Source organism: Hordeum vulgare, chromosome 3H (genome assembly GCF_904849725.1).
Source record: "Hordeum vulgare subsp. vulgare chromosome 3H, MorexV3_pseudomolecules_assembly, whole genome shotgun sequence".
Taxonomy (NCBI): Eukaryota; Viridiplantae; Streptophyta; class Magnoliopsida; order Poales; family Poaceae; genus Hordeum; species Hordeum vulgare.
The window spans coordinates 536,484,626-536,502,904 of NC_058520.1; the positions used below are offsets into that span (position 1 = coordinate 536,484,626).

At 46.9% G+C, this 18,279-nt stretch overlaps 1 protein-coding gene across 1 annotated transcript; it reads right to left on the bottom strand.

Moving 5' to 3' along the window:
• Positions 1–10,058: 10,058 nt before the first annotated feature.
• On the bottom strand, positions 10,059–12,319 carry LOC123444790 (magnesium transporter MRS2-E-like). The gene is made up of 6 exons (XM_045121638.1): positions 11,891–12,319; positions 11,579–11,740; positions 11,349–11,477; positions 11,086–11,237; positions 10,775–10,910; positions 10,059–10,631 (listed from the first exon to the last, which is right to left on the bottom strand). Exons 1-6 carry the CDS (start codon positions 12,239–12,241, stop codon positions 10,326–10,328), a joined length of 1,236 nt encoding a protein of 411 aa, XP_044977573.1. The 5' UTR covers positions 12,242–12,319; the 3' UTR covers positions 10,059–10,325.
• Between the last annotated feature and the right edge of the window lie 5,960 nt (positions 12,320–18,279).

Below are 18,279 nucleotides of genomic sequence, written 5' to 3' on the forward strand. Positions count from 1 at the left end.
CATTTATATCTATACAAATCTAAGACAAAAATTCTAAAACGAAGGGAGTACAAGGTATAGAGGAAGTATTACGACATGTACAATGATTACATACATATACACCTTATTTTATTTATTTACTTTGCATATTAGCTGTGACCTGAGTCAAACGGTATAAAGTTTGACCAAGTTTGTCAAAAACAATCTAAACTTTCATAATAAAAGATATATATGACATGGAAATACACGAATGACGATTTCAATGGTATTGATTTGATATTGTGGACGCTAATATTTTTTATATATGAACTAGGTCAAAGTTTAAATAGTTTGACTCAAGACAAAACTAATATCTGAAGTAAATAAAAACAGAGCAGTACATAGGACGATTGTTGAGTCTGAAAGAACACTGTTTTGTTAATATTTGCGAGCTCAAGTTGAAAACACATAATTTCTAATAAAAATACAGAATCATTTGAGTTTTTTTGACTTAGATTTTTCAATGTTTAAACCTGTTGTGGTCAGAAAATGGTGGGGATGTGGGTGGGTATGTACCAAAAGCCATGGGCAAGGTAGATGGTTGAAGAGAGGGAAATTATTCACATAGCAGTGACAAATCTAGGACGCAAGTGGATGATAGACTCAAATTCAAAGATCCTAGTTTTATTTTTGAGATAGTGCAGGGTGATGGGATAAGATGGGCTGCAAGCTGCTATTTTTTGGGCTGGGCCTAATTACTACACTTGGTAGTAACTTTGGATGTTCTTTAAGGGTAGATTTGAGCCTCTCGAAGCCTGTTGAGAAGAATCGCTCCTCTTATATAGGATGTTGGAGTACCCACCTATTGGGAGCCTCCGCAGGCGAGAGCGCCCTCTTTGTCATCCACTTTGAGGTGGTATACCGCGGATGTTTCCCTCAGCTCTTCATGTTGTTCGATCTACCGAAGGGCGCGCGCCCGAGTGACCCGCCTCACAGGTCTATGAAGGGTGAACCACAAGTGTGCATGGCGACACAGTAGTGTGGTGTTTTTCGGCGCACCCGCGTGCGAGGTCTTGCATGTTGTCCCATGCAAGCCGAAAGCACGCAAGGACCTCCGCGCGGTGGCGTACCTAGCCCATTGGACCAGGATGGGCCAACATTGTTGTTGTACACATATATTTATGTGTTCCTTTTATTTTTTAGCTTTTCTCCTATGGTATAAAAGTTATTTCCAAATGTCAGGGTGGGCCACCCTGGCCACCCTCTACCTCTGCCACTGCCTCTGCACCATCCGTTTTGACGGAGCCTCGTGCGGCTGGCTCCCTGGGGTGCTCCGGACACTCCAATTTTCACAGACGCCTCACACCCTGGTGGCGTGCTGTAACGACCAAGATGCGGTCCTTTCCAATCTGGGGGTCGAGGCCCCCGAATAGGAAAGAAGCGCATCTAAGTGTTTCACAAGCAAGTAAACATAACACATAATAACAATTACAGTAGACAATCTGGGATTCAACTGTCTTCTTATTAATAATACAGAGTACAACGCAGATACAACCAAGGTAGTTCCGGTACGGACTACAAAACAAGGAAAATGCTATGCTACCCGCTGCAGGCCCACGATCATGACCACGGCTCAGTCCTCTGGATAGTTCACGTAAAGGCGATCTGTCTCCTCGTCGTACTGCCACGCCAGCTGGGTGCCATCGGGATCATCTGTCTCTGGGGTACCTGTACCTGATGGGAGTTTCGGAGGAATCCGTGAGCCACGGAGACTCAGCAATCTAAGACCTTGGTGCCAGAACTAGTCATGTCATTGGGTAAGAAAGGGGTGAAGTGTTTCAGGCTGCTGCATCCTATGATTGAATAAGTGGCTAACTTACGCGAGAAGGAAGTGAAAGTGGTCTACGCTAACGATCGGGAATACTTGATCAGAAAGTGATCCTGAACACCTACCTACGGCAATCATAACCCCACCGTGTTCCCGGTCGAAGAGAGATCTTCGAAGGGACAGTCACGGTTACGCACACAGTTGGCATATTTTATTAGTTTATGTTTGAGTTCTCTAATACCGGATGTTAACAAAATATTTCAAGTTGCCACATAACCGCGGGCACGGCTTTCCGAAAGATTAAACCCTGCAGGGGTGCTCCAACTAGTCCATCACAAACGAACACAGGCCGCAAAGGCATCCTCTATCACGAATCTCGTGATCTCGTCGGATTCCTTAGAGGAAAACCTCAACTCTGGGGAAAACCAAAGCTTCACTGGGATTCCTATACGCAAGATATACCGCTAAGGTAAGACACGACCAGCAGGACCTCCCGTCGTGTCGACGACCCTGATAAGAGCCGCGTATCTCAGTCTCAGGACACGACGGATGAGCTAGACGTCGGGATGGCTAAACCTCTGGGTGACCAGTGGGGCCCCGGACATCGCTCAGGTGGGGCCAACACTCATGAGGAGCACTGGCCCGGTTTGTTGATTAAGTTCCTCGGGGTAGCTATTCCCTATGCAGATTATTATGTGATTAGCAGATTAAAACCAAAATTGGGTCCTGCCGGACAAGCCTTAGCAGTACGCGATTTATCAAGGGGGTCCCCATAACAACCCCGAACGTGTTAGGAGCGATCATTATGGAATCAAACACCGGTAACCGGTAACTAAGGCGGCAACAACGGAACAAGACACCCGGCAAAAGGCTAGGCCTCCCGTCATTTACCAGATATGTAGATACATTAATTAAATAACAGAAATTAATATAATGATATCAAGCTTGTGTCATCACATGAGTTTAAAACACCTGCAACTAACAATGATAACATTAGTAGCTGAGCAAGCCTACCTAGCCATGCAAGTTTGCTAGGAAAGAGTGCGGTGTTTAGGCTCATGGCATATGAAGAGGCAATATTTTTTCAGTGGTAGGCAGCAAGCAATTTGACATGGAATCGAAACTAACATAACAAGTCTAGAGATGGGATCAAGGTCATATCATCTTGCCTGTGATATCCTCAGCTTGGAATGGTTCTGGATCGTCCTGCACGTACTCTCCTGACTCCACGTATTCGTTCTCCGCTCCCGATGCTACCCAACACAAGAATAACAGCCAATGAACAGCAGCACCACAAAATGCAACAATCACATGATGCATGAGATGAAAGTTGAGCATGCACCACTATTTCTAACACTAGCACAAGCAAAATAAACTACAACAAGTTTCTGGACAGAACTTTGCACTAAACTATTTGGAGATGCATGGGAATGATATGAGCAGATGCAGCTCGTAAAAACGGTGCAAAACCATATACAGAACTTTGCAAACGGAGCTACGGATCAACGGGAATCAACAATACAAGATATGAAGCTCTACGTGAAAGATTCAACAGCACACACACAATTGGCACAAATCTGGTATTCCCAGGTAGCCAAGACACATATCAACCCAACATGAATGAAATGGAGCAAGGTAGAACAACACAACATCAATCAAGCACAAACTTTGAACAAAATGGCAAAACTACGCAATCTGCCAGTTTCTGCATCTTAGCTGTTTGTGAGCAACATGCAACATAGCTACAGATCTTCAAATATGACAAATAATATATGCGGCTGTTGCCAACCAAGAACACTACAAGTCACAGCAATAATCACAGCAAAAGGAATTAAACTCTAGAAGATACAAGGCCACAAACTTTCCCAAAACCATCAGATCTCAGGGACTTAGTGAAAATTCCTGCACCTGAGTTTCTGTTTCTGTTCTGAAGCTTTTTTGACAGCAATCAAAATACAAGCTACTGGACTCCAAATGGCTTGAAAATTTACAGAAAGCTTCACAAACATACCAGGTTCAAAATACTAGCACTGAACTAAGTCCAGTTCTCAACAGAATGACCAGCACCTCCTCATCTACAGGGGAAGAAAATGTTTCCAGCATCCCAGACTTAGTGAAATTTTCAGAGTTCAAAAATCTGGAATTTTTCAGCCACATGCCCACTTTGTCTAGGCATAGTTTGCTCACACAAGTCACCAAGAGGTGATTGCCACCACTATGGTGTTGAGCACAAACCCCTTCTACTAACACACAAAAATCCATGCCCTTGGGCTCCATCTATACCATGGAAACAAAGCCCAAACTTTCAACAAAATGTAAATGCAACTCCATAAGGTATGCTTCTAAGATGACAAATACATAGGTGAATCTTATGTGCACAATGACAAAGTGACATGGGGGTTTGAACCCCATGTTTGTGTCATGCACATCAACAACACCCACACCCATATCATAATATTACTAGTATCAAGCACATCACAATGGGACTCTAAGCTAACAAGAGAGTATGCACACCCCCACATATGGTCATGTGATGGTGCACACTCTCACAAGCATCACTAGGATCACTCTAGGAATCATGTCATTCTCAAGGAGCAACCCCCCACAACATTCTACTCTAGCTTAACTAGTAAGCTCCACCTACACATGCTAACAAGATAGCCACCTAGTGCAACTCCTCACCTCAAGTACATGTGGTGAGGGGGAGGCATCCACCCCACTAAATCCATGCAAACAATTTAAACTACAAGATCAACTTAGCCCACACCAAAGTTCAAAAGTTGGGGCTATACAAGATTAGCTAGTGCAACTTTCCACCTTAAGGCACAACACACACACAAATATCAAGACATCTAGCATCAACCCCTATCAAGGGTAACTTCACTTCACTAAGGTGCAACCACCATAAGCATCACAAGGGTAGCAACATCATCTATCACCACTTAGTGTGCAAAACACACACATAACTAAATCTACCCTAACTATATTAGCAGGAACAGAAATAAAACACCACTGTGTAAAAGAGTTAGCTAAACAACAGAATTAACAAAACTAACAAGCCACTTTGTATAGGAGTTAGGAAAACAGAAATTAAATAGGCAGAAAAAGAAAAGAAAGCAAAAATAGAAACAAGGGCTACTGGGAATCGAACCCAGACCCCTGGTGTCCAGCAACAGCAACAATCCACTGCGCTGTTGCACTAGTTGTTGCCAGTAGAAGAGAAAATGCGAGGTAAGTTGCCTGCAGACCACTGATACGAATAAATCAAAACAAAAACAACAAAAGGCGCCGAAGGGGGACTCGAACCCACGCCCTCCTACAGGCGCATGCATATGACAGTGCAATACTACCATCAGGCTACAGATCGATGTCTGGCTAGAGCGGGAAGGGAAATCAGAAAACCAACTCCACTGCAGAGAAGAGCTCCGCCGGCGGCCGGACCAGAGAGAGCTGGCGGCGCCACTCTCGTCTACCACCGGCAGGGGAAGCTCTCGGCGGGGGACGCGGGAACCTCAGGGGTTCCATTCCCGCCCTGAGCACGGGAAAAGGTTCCCCCTTGGCTGCCTGGACTGCACCGACGTTTCTCTGCTGCTGCCGCTGCTTAGACTGCACCGGCGTGCTGCTGCTGCTACTGCTAACGCTGGCAACCGGCTTCTGCTACTGCTGCTACGCATGCAACGCCGAGAGGGGGAGCAAAGGGAGGGCACCGTAGCTCACCTAGCTCACCGACGGGGACGACCGAAGAGGAAGGAGGGGGAAGCGAAGGCGATGCAGAGGAGGGGGTCGGCCGGGGAAGACGCGGACGACGAGGACGTCGAGGAAGTCGAGGACGCCGTCGTGGGGCTGCGGGAACGCGGCCTCCTTGGCCACCGCGTCTTCCTGGCGCTGCTGGCGGGGCGAGGCGGCGACTCCTGCTGCCTCTACGCGCCCAGCGAGGTCCGAACCATGGCGCCTGCGGCTCCTGTCCTGGCGGCGCGAGGGACGAGGGGAGGGAGAGACTGGCGGCCTAGGGTTGCGAGGAGGAGGCTGGCCCCTTTTATGGTCTCGGGAGGCGAGCTCGAGCCGCTGGATTAAGGGGGAGGCGATCGGGAGGCGGAGCTTTGGTCGTACAAGAGTGACGTCGGGAGGAAGAAGAAAACGGCTCACCAGTGGGCTCTGTCGCCAGGGTAACGGGCCAAGGAGGAGGAGGTGACTCGCCTGGGCTGCGCTGCACAGGGGGAGCGTGGCCACCGAAGGGAGGAGGCCCATGTGGTGCCAGGAAAAAAAAAGAAAACACTGGGAAGGGTTTTCTATTTAGCTTAAAACACACAGAGAGAAAAAAATAAAGCACAAGATAAACTGCTGTGACAAAAATCAAAAGGAAATATCTGCTGGACATAAGGAATTGTGGCCCATTAGAATAAAATAGGAAAGCAATATTTGGAGCTTTTTGAAATAAATGCAAAACAGAAATTAATTTACTGTTTTGGGTTTATTTGCAACTTTAAAAATCAAATAACAAGTCAGCAAAAATACTCCTCCTCATAATCACAATTTAATCTAACCACCAGACATTTTAGAATCATTTTTGGGAAGAAGGAATTTTGACATGGAATAATAGGAGGGAAAAGGATTTTAAATAGCAAGAGCTTAAAATGACTAGCACTCACTCCTACATTACACACACCATTATCACATGAGCATCAACACAAAATATTACTAAACCACACCCCCACACCTATCAAGATCACATGCATTATCTCACCACAATACTAACTCCTAGTAAGAACATATGCCACCATGATCATGACATGCAATCATAAGGTATGGCATAGAATCAAGGTATGACAAAGATGGTATAGCATGGATACATTCATGCAAAGAAAACTAAAAATAAGAGTCACATGAAATCACAAGATCAAGGAGATGACATGTTATGTTATGCTAAGCATGCAAGCAATGAAGATATGCAAGGGACACAGGAAATCATAGACACAAGTGACATCAACATATATCTGACAGGGTGGACCCACATGCAACAGGTTCCAAATAGGGAAGGTTCCACACTTGGGGCATTACACGTGCCTCAGATGTCCATGATGGGCGGGGTAGGTTTGGGCCTGTGGAATCCTGTTGAATAGAATCACTCATGCTATATAGGATGTTGGAGTAGATTGTATCTACATACCCTTGTAGATCGCTTAGAGGAAGTGTTAAAGAACGCGGTTGATGTAGTGGAATGTCTTCACGATCCAATCACGATCCGTCCCGCGAACTCCCGATCAAGCGCCGAACGGACGACACCTCCGCGTTCAACACACGTACAGATCAATGACGTCTCCGCCTCCTTGATCTAGCAAGCGAGGGCGGAGTGGTAGATGAGTTCCCCGGTAGCGCGACGACATGACGGTGGTGGTGGTGTAGCTGTCCCGGCACGGCTTCACCAAGCACTACCGAAAAATCTAGAGGAGAAACTATTCTAGAGGGAGAGGGAGAGGCTGCGCCGTGGCTTGTGTTGCTGCATCCCTCTATCCCCTCTCATATATATAGGAGGAGAGGAGGGGGGGCGGTTCAGCCTAAGGTTCCACCCTAGGGGGGGGCTAGGGGTGCCTTGCCACCCAAGGCAAGGGTGGCCGACCCCTTGTAGGCTAAGCCCTCCACCTCCTACCGCATGGGCCTTGGTGGGAGGGGCAGCCGACCCACCAGGGGCTGGTGGGCCCCCTATCACAACCCATGGGGCCCTCCGGGGCAGGTGGACCCTCCTCGTGGACCCCCGGAACACTTCCGACACTCCCGTCACAAAACTGACATGTTCCGAAACCTTTCCAAAACTCGAAAACCAACTTGATATATATCAATCTTTACCTCCGGACCATTCCGGAGCTCCTCGTGACGTCCGGGATCTCATCCGGGACTCTGAAAAACTTTCGGTTACCATCACACATAACTCATTAATACCAAATCGTCACCGAACCTTAAGCGTGCAGACCCTGCTGGTTCGAGAACTATGCAGACATGGCCGAGACACTCTTCGGTCAATAACCAATAGAGGGACCTGGATGCCCATATTGGCTCCTACATATTCTACGAAGATCTTTATCGGTCGAACCACGATGTCAAGGATTCAATCAATCCCGTATACTATTCCCTTTGTCCATCGGTATGTTACTTGCCCGAGATTCGATCATCGATATCTCCATACCTAGTTCAATCTCGTTACCGGCAAGTCTCTTTACTCGTTCCATAATACAAGATCACGTGGATAACTCTTTAGTCATATTGCTCGCAAGCTTGTTGTGATGTTGTATTATCGAGTGGGCCCTGAGATACCTCTTCGTCACACGAAGTGACAAATCTCAGTCTTGATCCATGCCAACTCAGCAGACACCCTTGGAGATACCTGTAGAGCACCTTTATAGTCACCCAATTATGTTGCGACGTTTGATACACACAAGGTACTCTTCCGGTGTCAGTGAGTTGCATGATCTCATGGTCATAGGAACATATACTTGACATGGAGAAAACAATAGCAATAAACTGTCACGATCACATGCTACGTTCATAGTTTGGCTCTTGTCCATCACATCATTCTCCTAATGATGTAATCCCGTTATCAAATGACAACTCATGTCTATGGCCAGGAAACCTTGACCATCTTTGATCAACGAGCTAGTCCATTAGAGACTTACTAGGGACACTGTGTTGTCTATGTATCCACACATGTATTTAAGTTTCCAATCAATATAATTCTAGCATGGATAATAAACGGTTATCATGAACTAGAAAACATTATAATAACCATTTTATTATTGTCTCTAGGGCATATTTTCAACATGTGCGACCTCTCGCACGTCGCCCCGCGCACAACCGAGGGGGTAGGTCTGCATCTCGGCATCGCTGGTCCCGTGCCTGGGTGCTTGGCTCACGCCAACCGACCGATGCGAGGGCCCTACTTAGGGTGTGACTAGCCGGGTGCTCGGAGAGGGCTATCTGGTATCTGGTTGAGGGTGAGAGCGTCGAGCGAGTTGGCCTTGAGCTCCATTCGGCCAGGGGTCGCGACGACAAGAGGCCGGGTGGGCAACGCTGCGTTTGTCGGACCCGGTGTGCATCGGGGTGGACATGTCTCAAATGTATCTATAATTTTTGTTTGTCTTATGTCATGTTTATATAATTTTAGCATATTTTTGGCACCAATTTGTATGATTTCTAGACTAATGTATTAACTCAATGCCCAATATCAATTGTTGTTTTATGTTGTATTTGGACTTAAAAAAAACAATTTTACAAAGCTCCAAAAAATCAGAAAAATCCTGAATTATTTTGCATCGTGTAGCTTCCCGGAGTCAGCGACCTAGAGCGGAGGTGTTTCACAGCCTCCACGGCCAGGGGCCACATGCCGGGGCCGCGTGGTCGCTCAGGCACTCCGTTGCACCGTCTTTCGACACCTATATTTATCTCTCACCCTGAGAATCCCAAAGATATTGGAATTCGCTGGAGAATCAAGAGCACAACTGTTCTTGACCTCCTTAATCCAAGGGTCTGCCTATGAATTACACCGTCGAGGTGCAGCAGGCGTCCAACCTCGAGAGTAGGAAGGTGTCATTTTGTTGTATATATGTCGGGAAAGACTAGTATAGGATCTGCCTTCAGGTACACATATTAATGCTTGATGTACAATTTTGAAAAGTTTCGGCTACTAATTCAACATATACTTATACTCCCTCCGTTTCTAAATATATGTCTTTTAAAAGATTTCACCAGAAGTTTACATACGAAGTAAAATGAGTGAATCTACACTCTATAATATGTCTATATACATCCGTATGTAGTCGTAAACCTTCAGAAAAACATATATTTAGAAACGGAGGGAGTAGGAAACAAAAAGACAAAAACGAGGTGTGAATAGTCCCAAACACTATTCACCCAAAGATGACACCGTCCACAGTTGAATCTATCATTTTTGTATCTCCAATTGTAGATTGAGTTTTGAGCTGATTATTTCTAAAGTTGTAGACATACACCCTAGGTATGTCGTCAAATAATTTCAGCTTTTTTGTATTGTTTAAATATGAGTTTTTTGGGCTGATTCCACATCTCATCTAAAGGACGGATTATATTCTAGTTTCCGCCCAGGAAGACTAGTATAGGATCTGCCTTTAGGTTAGATCGAAAAAAATAAAACATGTCAAATTTTTTTGAAAAAAAATTGCAGACACACATCGATGTTTGATGTACAACCACACAAAATTTCAGCTACTAATTCAACCTACACTTGTAGAAATGGAAAATAAACTGGGGTGTGAATTTGTCATTTTTTTTCTCCAATTGTAGATCATGGTACGACAGGGCAGATCTTATCGCCACCATTCAATTATTCCTACCTAAACCAAAGCATCAGTTACTCCTGCATCTCCCAGACAAAACGAAATAGAAAGAAAACTATCGAATCATATTCTCAGGCCAGGGGAAGCCTTTGTGACGGCGAAAACGAGGCCCTGGACTTCAGAACTTACAGTCACGGTGCTTCCTCTGTCTGGTGTGGAACTGAGAATAAGCGTCATCACTGCAAATATTTGCTCTTCTTCCCTGCATAGATGGCCAGGAGATATATAGCAGCGCAGCCAGCGACGGTGCCCCAGGTGGTCTCCCAGAACTTCATGTTCTTGATCCTCGCCATCTCGGGGGTCTCCGGATCCGCCATCAGCTCGATGTGGATGTTCATGCCGAACAAGCTCACGACGACGATGCCCGCGGTGACCACCACGGTGGCCGTCGTGAGCATCACGCCCATTTGCAGCAGCTGGTTCTGCTTCTTGTCTAGCATGAAGTTGATGTAGTCTTCAGTGTTTTCCACATAGTCGCGGAGCTTTGCGCATTAACAAGGTGCATGTTAGCTTGCAATACGTCATAAGCCAACAGCTATAGCAATCTTAATGTAGTTTATATTCACATAACACTACCAATTAGGCCAGTAACAAGTCGTAGTGAATAGAAGGAGATGTGACATACATGGCATAACTTGTTCAGCGTGCCATCAACCTGCACGAAGTAAGCTTCAAGAAGCATTTCCAACTCTTCGACATCAGGCTTAGCACAAGCAGAACTTTCATGGGAGCTCTCTGTGTCGTCGCCATCTTCTTCCTTCCTGAATTCAAGTGCATATGGAAGATTAGAATGAAAGCAGTACATCTCGAGATAGTTTTAGCCTAACATCACCGAATTGTGCTTTGATTTATTCACGAGAGTTCAGATAGTTTTAGCTCTTGATCAATCTGATCCCAGCAACCATAACGAAGGCACATTAGGTATAGGTGACATACTTCTCATGATCATGATCAGGGGATGCGTGCTTGTTGGAATCCACATTAGCCAACGACTCGTTGTTGACTCCTTGAAACGCAAGCTTCCTCGTCAGGTACAACTCACACATATCCCTGTCGTCGTCTAGCAAGTGCTCGATATCATCCCTCACCTTGCGAATAAACAGACGATGAAATGACCAATTGAATTGATAACGTAGTAGCACTTGAATTAAACTTTGGAGCATACACTGGTTACTCCTAAACCCGGATTATATTACTACCTTCTGCACGCGCCCTGATAGCTCGACCAGGCGGCTCTTGATCTGCCTGACGGTCTCCAGGTTGCTCGTGCTAACCTTGGTGGTCAGCTTGTCCAAGGCCGGATACACCACGCTGTCGAGGGCCGACGTCTAGCACCATCAATTTTCACCAAGAGAAAACATGGTAAGTTGGCAACATATGCTTTTGACAGATCATGGGGTTTAAGAGCCTGCCTATTGTAGCAGTGTACCTCGGTTTCCATGCATTTGCATGTGTGTTCGAGGCAGACCTCGAGCACCTTGAACTCGAAGGGCGGGATCTTGGCGCTGCCGGGGATTGGCACGCCCCCTTGATCATCACCCAGCTCTAGGTCCCCGCCGCCGTCGGTTGCCGGATCCGTGGTAGACGCATCCTTCACGCAGAAGCAGGAGCCAACCGAATCAGGCCAAAAATGCAGATGAACTCAACACCATACCATCAGTTAGTTACAAATGCAATCTGGCATCGATCTATCGTACAGTGGCATGCATGACTGGCGAAATGGCGGTGGGTGTGGTCGTACCGGGAGCGCGAGGCGGGCGTGGAGTTCTTGGAGGAAGGGGCGGAGGCGCAGGTTGCTGGGGTCGCGGACGAGCACCTCGGCGGCGGTGACGATGGCCTTGACGTGCTCGAGGTTGACGACGATGGCGCGGTCGCGGCCGAGGATGGTGGACGGGTAGGAGAGGAGCGGGTCGAGCATGCGGAGGTCGCGGGCGGGGAGCCCCGTCATCTCCATGATCCGGTGCCTCCCGAACTCCCCCGCGCGCTGCTCCCCGGCCGCCGGCACCACCAGCCACTCCTGGCTCGCCGCCGCCGCGGCCTTCCGCCGCGACACCGGCGGCGACGGCGCGATCTGCGGGTGCCTCCGCTCCATGCGACGCAGTCCAGTCGGTGCTCCGGCCGTTGGTGAGTTTCCTGGACTGCGAGAGCCGCGTGGCGTGGCGTGACGCGGTTATCGGTACGAGGCAGTTGGTTAGGATCTTGGCTGCGGCGGGCCAGAGGAGCAGAATACCCGGAGCATTCCCGGGTTTTCGTTTTCATCTCTGCGGCTGCGAGGCGGCACGTGGGCGCCTCTGCCCGCCCTAGGCGCGCGGACGGGTGCAGGTCTATGGACGTCTGTCTCGTGAACGAGGGTCTATCGGTGCCATGTGTCTCGAATCCAGTAGGAACCTTTTTTTTTTAAAAGAAAATCCAGTAGAAACTTGGACGTGTAGGGCTTCTTTGATTCGCGGGATTTTAAAAACGCACGAATAGGAAAAGTATAGGGTTGGATTAACATATCCATTTGAGCTCTAAAGGATTAGCAAGAAGTGTTTGATGTCACAAAAAAAGCAAAAAAATTGTAAAAAATGATTGGAACGGATGTTAGATTTTTTATGAAATATAGTGTAAAAGATTTCATATAAAAGATTTCTATGGGATCCAGTCCAATGAATCAAAGGATCAATGTGAGAAAAAGTCCTAAGGATATCAATCCTCTAAAAATCCTATAAAATTCCTTTGAATCAAAGGAGCCCATAGTGTTCTATTCGGTATGTACTCCGTATGCTTTGTCTCATTCCTGGTTTGTTTTCCTCACAGAGATCGCTACGATAGATCCAAGATTGTGACGCGTACATTGATTCTACTTTAATGATTGTATAATATATATACACGTCTACATAGGAAGATAACTGAGTATGAATAATACTTCCTCCGTTCCTAAATATAAGACATTTTAGAGATTTCACTATGAACTACATACAGATGTATATAGACATACTTTAGAGTGTAGATTCATTCATTTTGCTTCGTATTAAGTCAATAGTGAAATCTCTAAAAGGTCTTTTATTTAGGAATGGAGGGAGTACTTTGTAAGGATTTTGGAAACCACAAAAGAGGAGGGAAGATAGGAACCACATCGCCCCCGCGTCGCCTTTCGGGTGGCTCAGGCGGAAAGCCACCAGGCCTCCGCCACGACCCCTTCTCGCCCCCTTCCTCACCTCGTCGTCGCCGGAGGAGGCCGCCGGGCTAAGCCCGCGCGGCGGATGGCGGCGGCGGGGCTTTCCTTTCCTCTCGCTCGGTGGGAGGCGCGTGCAGTGGGGGAGGCTCAATCCCATCGGCTGCGTTGCCTGGGGTTACAACACGGTCGACGGATCTTCGCCGTCGGCCTGGGAGTGTGGCAGCCACCCTTGGTCTCCCCGCATCTGCATCGAGCGAAGGCGGTCTTCCCGCTACTGCTTCGGCTCGCATCTAGAGGATGCTTCTGCGCGGAGCGGATTGTCAGATCCGGGCAGAGATAGCTAGATCAGGCCCTCTAGCGGCGGCCTGGGGCTCCGGTGGTGGATCTGGCGATGCAGATGCGGTGGGCTCGATCCAACGGGTTCGGGACGGGGTGGCAGCCCTCCCTCATGGCTCTGGTGGTGCTCGTCGGTTGCAGAATGGTGGTGCAGTGGTGGTGGGCGCTAGATGATGGCCCGGCTTGGCTCTCGCGAGGCTTGTGGTGGCTCTTGTGCGGCGACAACACGTTTGCTGCACGGGAGGTGAGCGGGTTAGTGGATTGCGGCGCATGAGGGTGATGTCCAAGATGCTAGGGGTGAAGGCCTTCCCGGTTGTTGTCCGGTCGATGGCGGCGGCGCCCGCGAGCGTCGTTTCCCTCCTTGGAGGCGCTGGTGTGGAGATCTTCGACCTACTAGCCTTGGTACAAGACCTTCAGGTGAAAGCCTAAGGCCCAATGTTGGGTCCGGCGACGACGTCCTCGTCGTTTTCCCCCTTGGGGTGTCGCCATGAAGCTCTTTGTTCCCGTTCAAGTATTTCGTAGGCTCGACGCTCACAACATTGTGGCTGACTGGTATCCAACCGGTGATGCGGGTGGTTGGCATTGCGACTTGTGCGACAACGATGATGGTGGTGTGTGGAGCTGGGTCGCGGCTTGTCCTTCTGATGTTGAAGGTTTAGATTCGCCAATGGATGTGTCTATGTTTGTTTTGCGTCGTGACACAGAAGTCGGAGTTGCGTGTGGTGGGGGTCGTGCGACAACGATGATTCCATGAGGGCGGCTTTAGCGGACGGTGCTCTCCGAAGGTTGCACTCGACAGGTCGGCATGAGGCTTGCAACTTTTCTCAAGTGAAGCACATCAGCAAAATCAGAGATGTGTGTCCTCGACGTCTCCAATCAATTGTTTGACTATGGCTGGCGAGGTCCTTATGTGTTCTCCGTTCGGAGGGGCCTTGACGAGTTGTCAGCGGTGAAGTCGGAGTCGCCTGCTCGAGGAGAGGTGATGGCGATAACATTGCGGTCTACCTTGATGGTGTCCTCTCCTCGGTGGTGTGTGTGGTCTTATTGGTGTGAGGTCGATCGGGTGCCCTTTTGTGGGTGTGTTGTAACGGTTTTTGCCCGGATTTTTGTTAATTAACCGCGCAAGTCTATTCTACATTTTTTAATGAATTCAAAAAAAAATACTTTGCAAGTTGCAAAATTCATAATTTCACGCAAACGTGGAAAATCCTTGTTGAGTCGGACTTTTTTTAATATTTAAACCTCTTGTGGTCGCAACATGATTGTGATGAGACAGGGGGAGGGTATTCACGAAAAACAAATAAAATAATCCATCCAGCCATCTCTCCATAGCTTCTCGCACATAACACTCGTCTCCCCTTATCTCCAGCATGGAGGTATTTCTTCCTCTCCTCCCCCTTTTGTGTGAGGTTTTAAGTTTGGTGTTCTTGGTTGTATTCCTCTTCAACACTTGGCCAATGTTGGTTTGGACTTCGGACTATGACATTAGAGAAAGTACAATAGAGCAGAGTCGGTTGGTTATAATGAATAAACTAATATATTTTTGTTTAGTTAGAGAAGAGAGAAGAGGAGAGAGAAGGTAAGCGGACTCTGAGCTCTAGCACGTGCTCCTTGTCATTTTGTGAGTATGAAAGATGGACCATATAATAAAAAAGTAGTATATTTTTGTAATGAACTATTGTACATGTTGACTATAAGATGGACTATAAATGACATGGCAATGGCTTATAGCCAGCAACTGGCTATACTATTGTACTCCCTTCGGTCCTTTTTACTCCGCGTTTTAGATTTCGGTCAAGTCAAACTTTGCAAAGTTTGACCAAATTTATATTAAAAAATATCAATATCTACAATACCAAATATATGCATCATGAAACTACATTTTGTGAAAAATCTAACACTATTGATTTGGCATGGTGAATGTTGATAATTTTTTCTATAAGTTTGGTCAAAGTAGAGATACTTTGACTTCCGACAAAACTTATATGCACACTAAAAAGGACCGGAGGGAGTACTTGCTCTTATGTTTCGAGGTGAGCATGGCCCTCTTTTGGAGTACATTTCGACGATCCACGCTAAGGAGCAGTATGATGGGCCCTCAACGAGGCTCGTGCTTAAGCTGAGCGAGAGCTTCCGAGGACCTCGACCACCATTGGCTCTGGACATAGAGAGTCCGCAGTTGAGGGTGGCCCGCCCGGGTACCTGTTCCGTGGGCGGGGCTTCATCTAAAAATTCCTCTTTGACAAGGTCGTTGTGGGGTAGAACACGACTACACCCTGATAACCCACAAGTATAGGGATCGCAGCAGTTTTCGAGGGTAGAGTATTCAACCCAAATTTATTGATTCGACTCAAGGGGAAGCCAAATAATATTCTCAAGTATTAGCAGTTGAGTTGTCAATTCAACCACACCTGAAAGATTTAGTATCTGCAGCAAAGTATCAGTAGCAAAGTAGGGTGATAGCAGCAGTAGCAACAGTAACCAGTAGCAGCAAAGTAACAACAGTAGCAACAGAGTAACAGCAACAGCAGTGACAACAGTAGCGGCAAAGTAACGTAGCAAGGACCAGTAGGAAAAACTCGTAGGCATTGTATCGGTGATGGATGATTATGCCGGATGCTATTCATCATGCAACAGTTATAACACGGAGAGATAAGTAACTAGCTCCCGTTCGTCAATCTAATGTAGGCATGTATTCCGTATGTAGTCATACGTGCTTAGGAAAAAGAACTTGCATGACATCTATTGTCCATCCCTCCCGTGGCAGCGGGGTCCTAATGGAAACTACGGGATATTAAGGTTCTCCTTTTAATAAAGAACCAGACCAACGCATTAACACTTGGTGAATACATGAACTCCTCATACTATGGTCATCTCCGGGAGTGGTTCCAGCTATTGTCACTCCGGGGTTGCCGGGTCATAACACATAGTAGGTGACTACAACTTGCAAGATAGGATCTAAAACACACATATATTGGCGACAACATAATAGGTTCAGATCTGAAATCATGGCACTCGGGCCCTAGTGACAAGCATTAAGCATGGCAAAGTAGTAGCAACATCAATCTCAGAACATAGTGGATACTAGGGATCAATCCCCGTCAAAACTAACTCGATTACATGATAGATCTCATCCAACCCATCACCGTCCAGCAAGCCTACAATGAGATTACTCACGAATGGTGAAGATCATCATGGAATTGGCGATGAAGGAAGGTTGATGATCACGATGGCGACGATCTCCCCTCTCCGGAGCCCAGAACGGGCTCCAGATCTGCCCTCGAGATGAAGAACAGGAGGTGGCGGCGCCTCCGTATCGTAAAACGCAATGAACTCTTCTCCTTGATTTTTTTCCAGGCGACACAGACTAAATAGAGCTGGATTTGGAGGCGGTGGAGCTTCGTGGGCCCCACAAGCCTGCCAGGCGCGACTAGGGGGCCTGCGCGTGGTGGGCTTGTGGGCTCACGACTCCACTTCCTCCGCTAATTCTCGCGCCAGTATTTTTCATTAATTCCACAAAAATTCTCCATAAATTTTCAGGTCATTTCGAGAACTTTTATTTCTGCGCAAAAAGAACACCATGGCAATTCTGCTGAAAACAACGTTAGTACAGGTTAGTTCCATTCAAATCATGCAAATTAGAGCCCAAAACAAGGGCAAAAGAGTTCTGAAAAGTAGATACGATGGAGACGTATCAACTCCCCCAAGCTTAAAGCCTTGCTTGTCCTCAAGTAATTCAGTTGACAAACTGAAAGAGACAAAAGAAAAACTTTTACGAACTCTGCTTGATCTTGTTGTTGCAACTATGTCTAACTCATAACTAGAATTTCAGCAAGATCACAAGCAAACCACATAAGCAAATGACATCTAGGTCTCATGGTAAACTCATATCAATGGCATAATCAACTAGCGAGCAAATAATAATAAGTCTCAAACGTCAACACTTCAATCAAAACAATCATGAAGCGGTACGAACAAATGGTATCTCGCTAGCTCTTTCTCAGTCCGCAAAACATAAATGCAGAGCACCTTCAAAGACCAAGGGCTGACTAAACATTGTAATTCATGGCAAAGAAGATCCAGTCACAGTCATACTCATCACAGTTAAAAGCAAAGCATAAAAATGACAGAGGTGCTCTCTGATTGGTGCTTTTATAAGAAGAGGATGACTCAACAGGAACATAAATAGACAAGCCCTTCGCAGAGAGAAGCATTGATTTGTAGAGGTGCGAGAGCTCAAGCTTTTAAAACAGAGATAATAATTTTGGGTGGCATGCTTTCATTGTCAACGCAATGACTAAGAGTTCTCACCATCTTCCACGATACACATGCTATAGGCAGTTCCCAAACAGAAAAGTAAAGTTTTGACTCCCCCACCATCAATCAATCACACTCCACGACTAGCCGAATACTCGGGTGCCGTCCATACCAACATCAATCCAGGGGGAGTTTTGTTTGCAATTATCTTTTCGATTTGAGCATGGAACTGGGCATTCCAATTACCGGCCCCTTTCTCGTGAATGATAGTGAATAAACACATATCGAGGATAACACGCCTAGCATGGAAGATACTGATAGCCCCCTGTCACCACATGAGCGGTTCGGGCATGCAAAACAGATTATTTCTTGAAGGT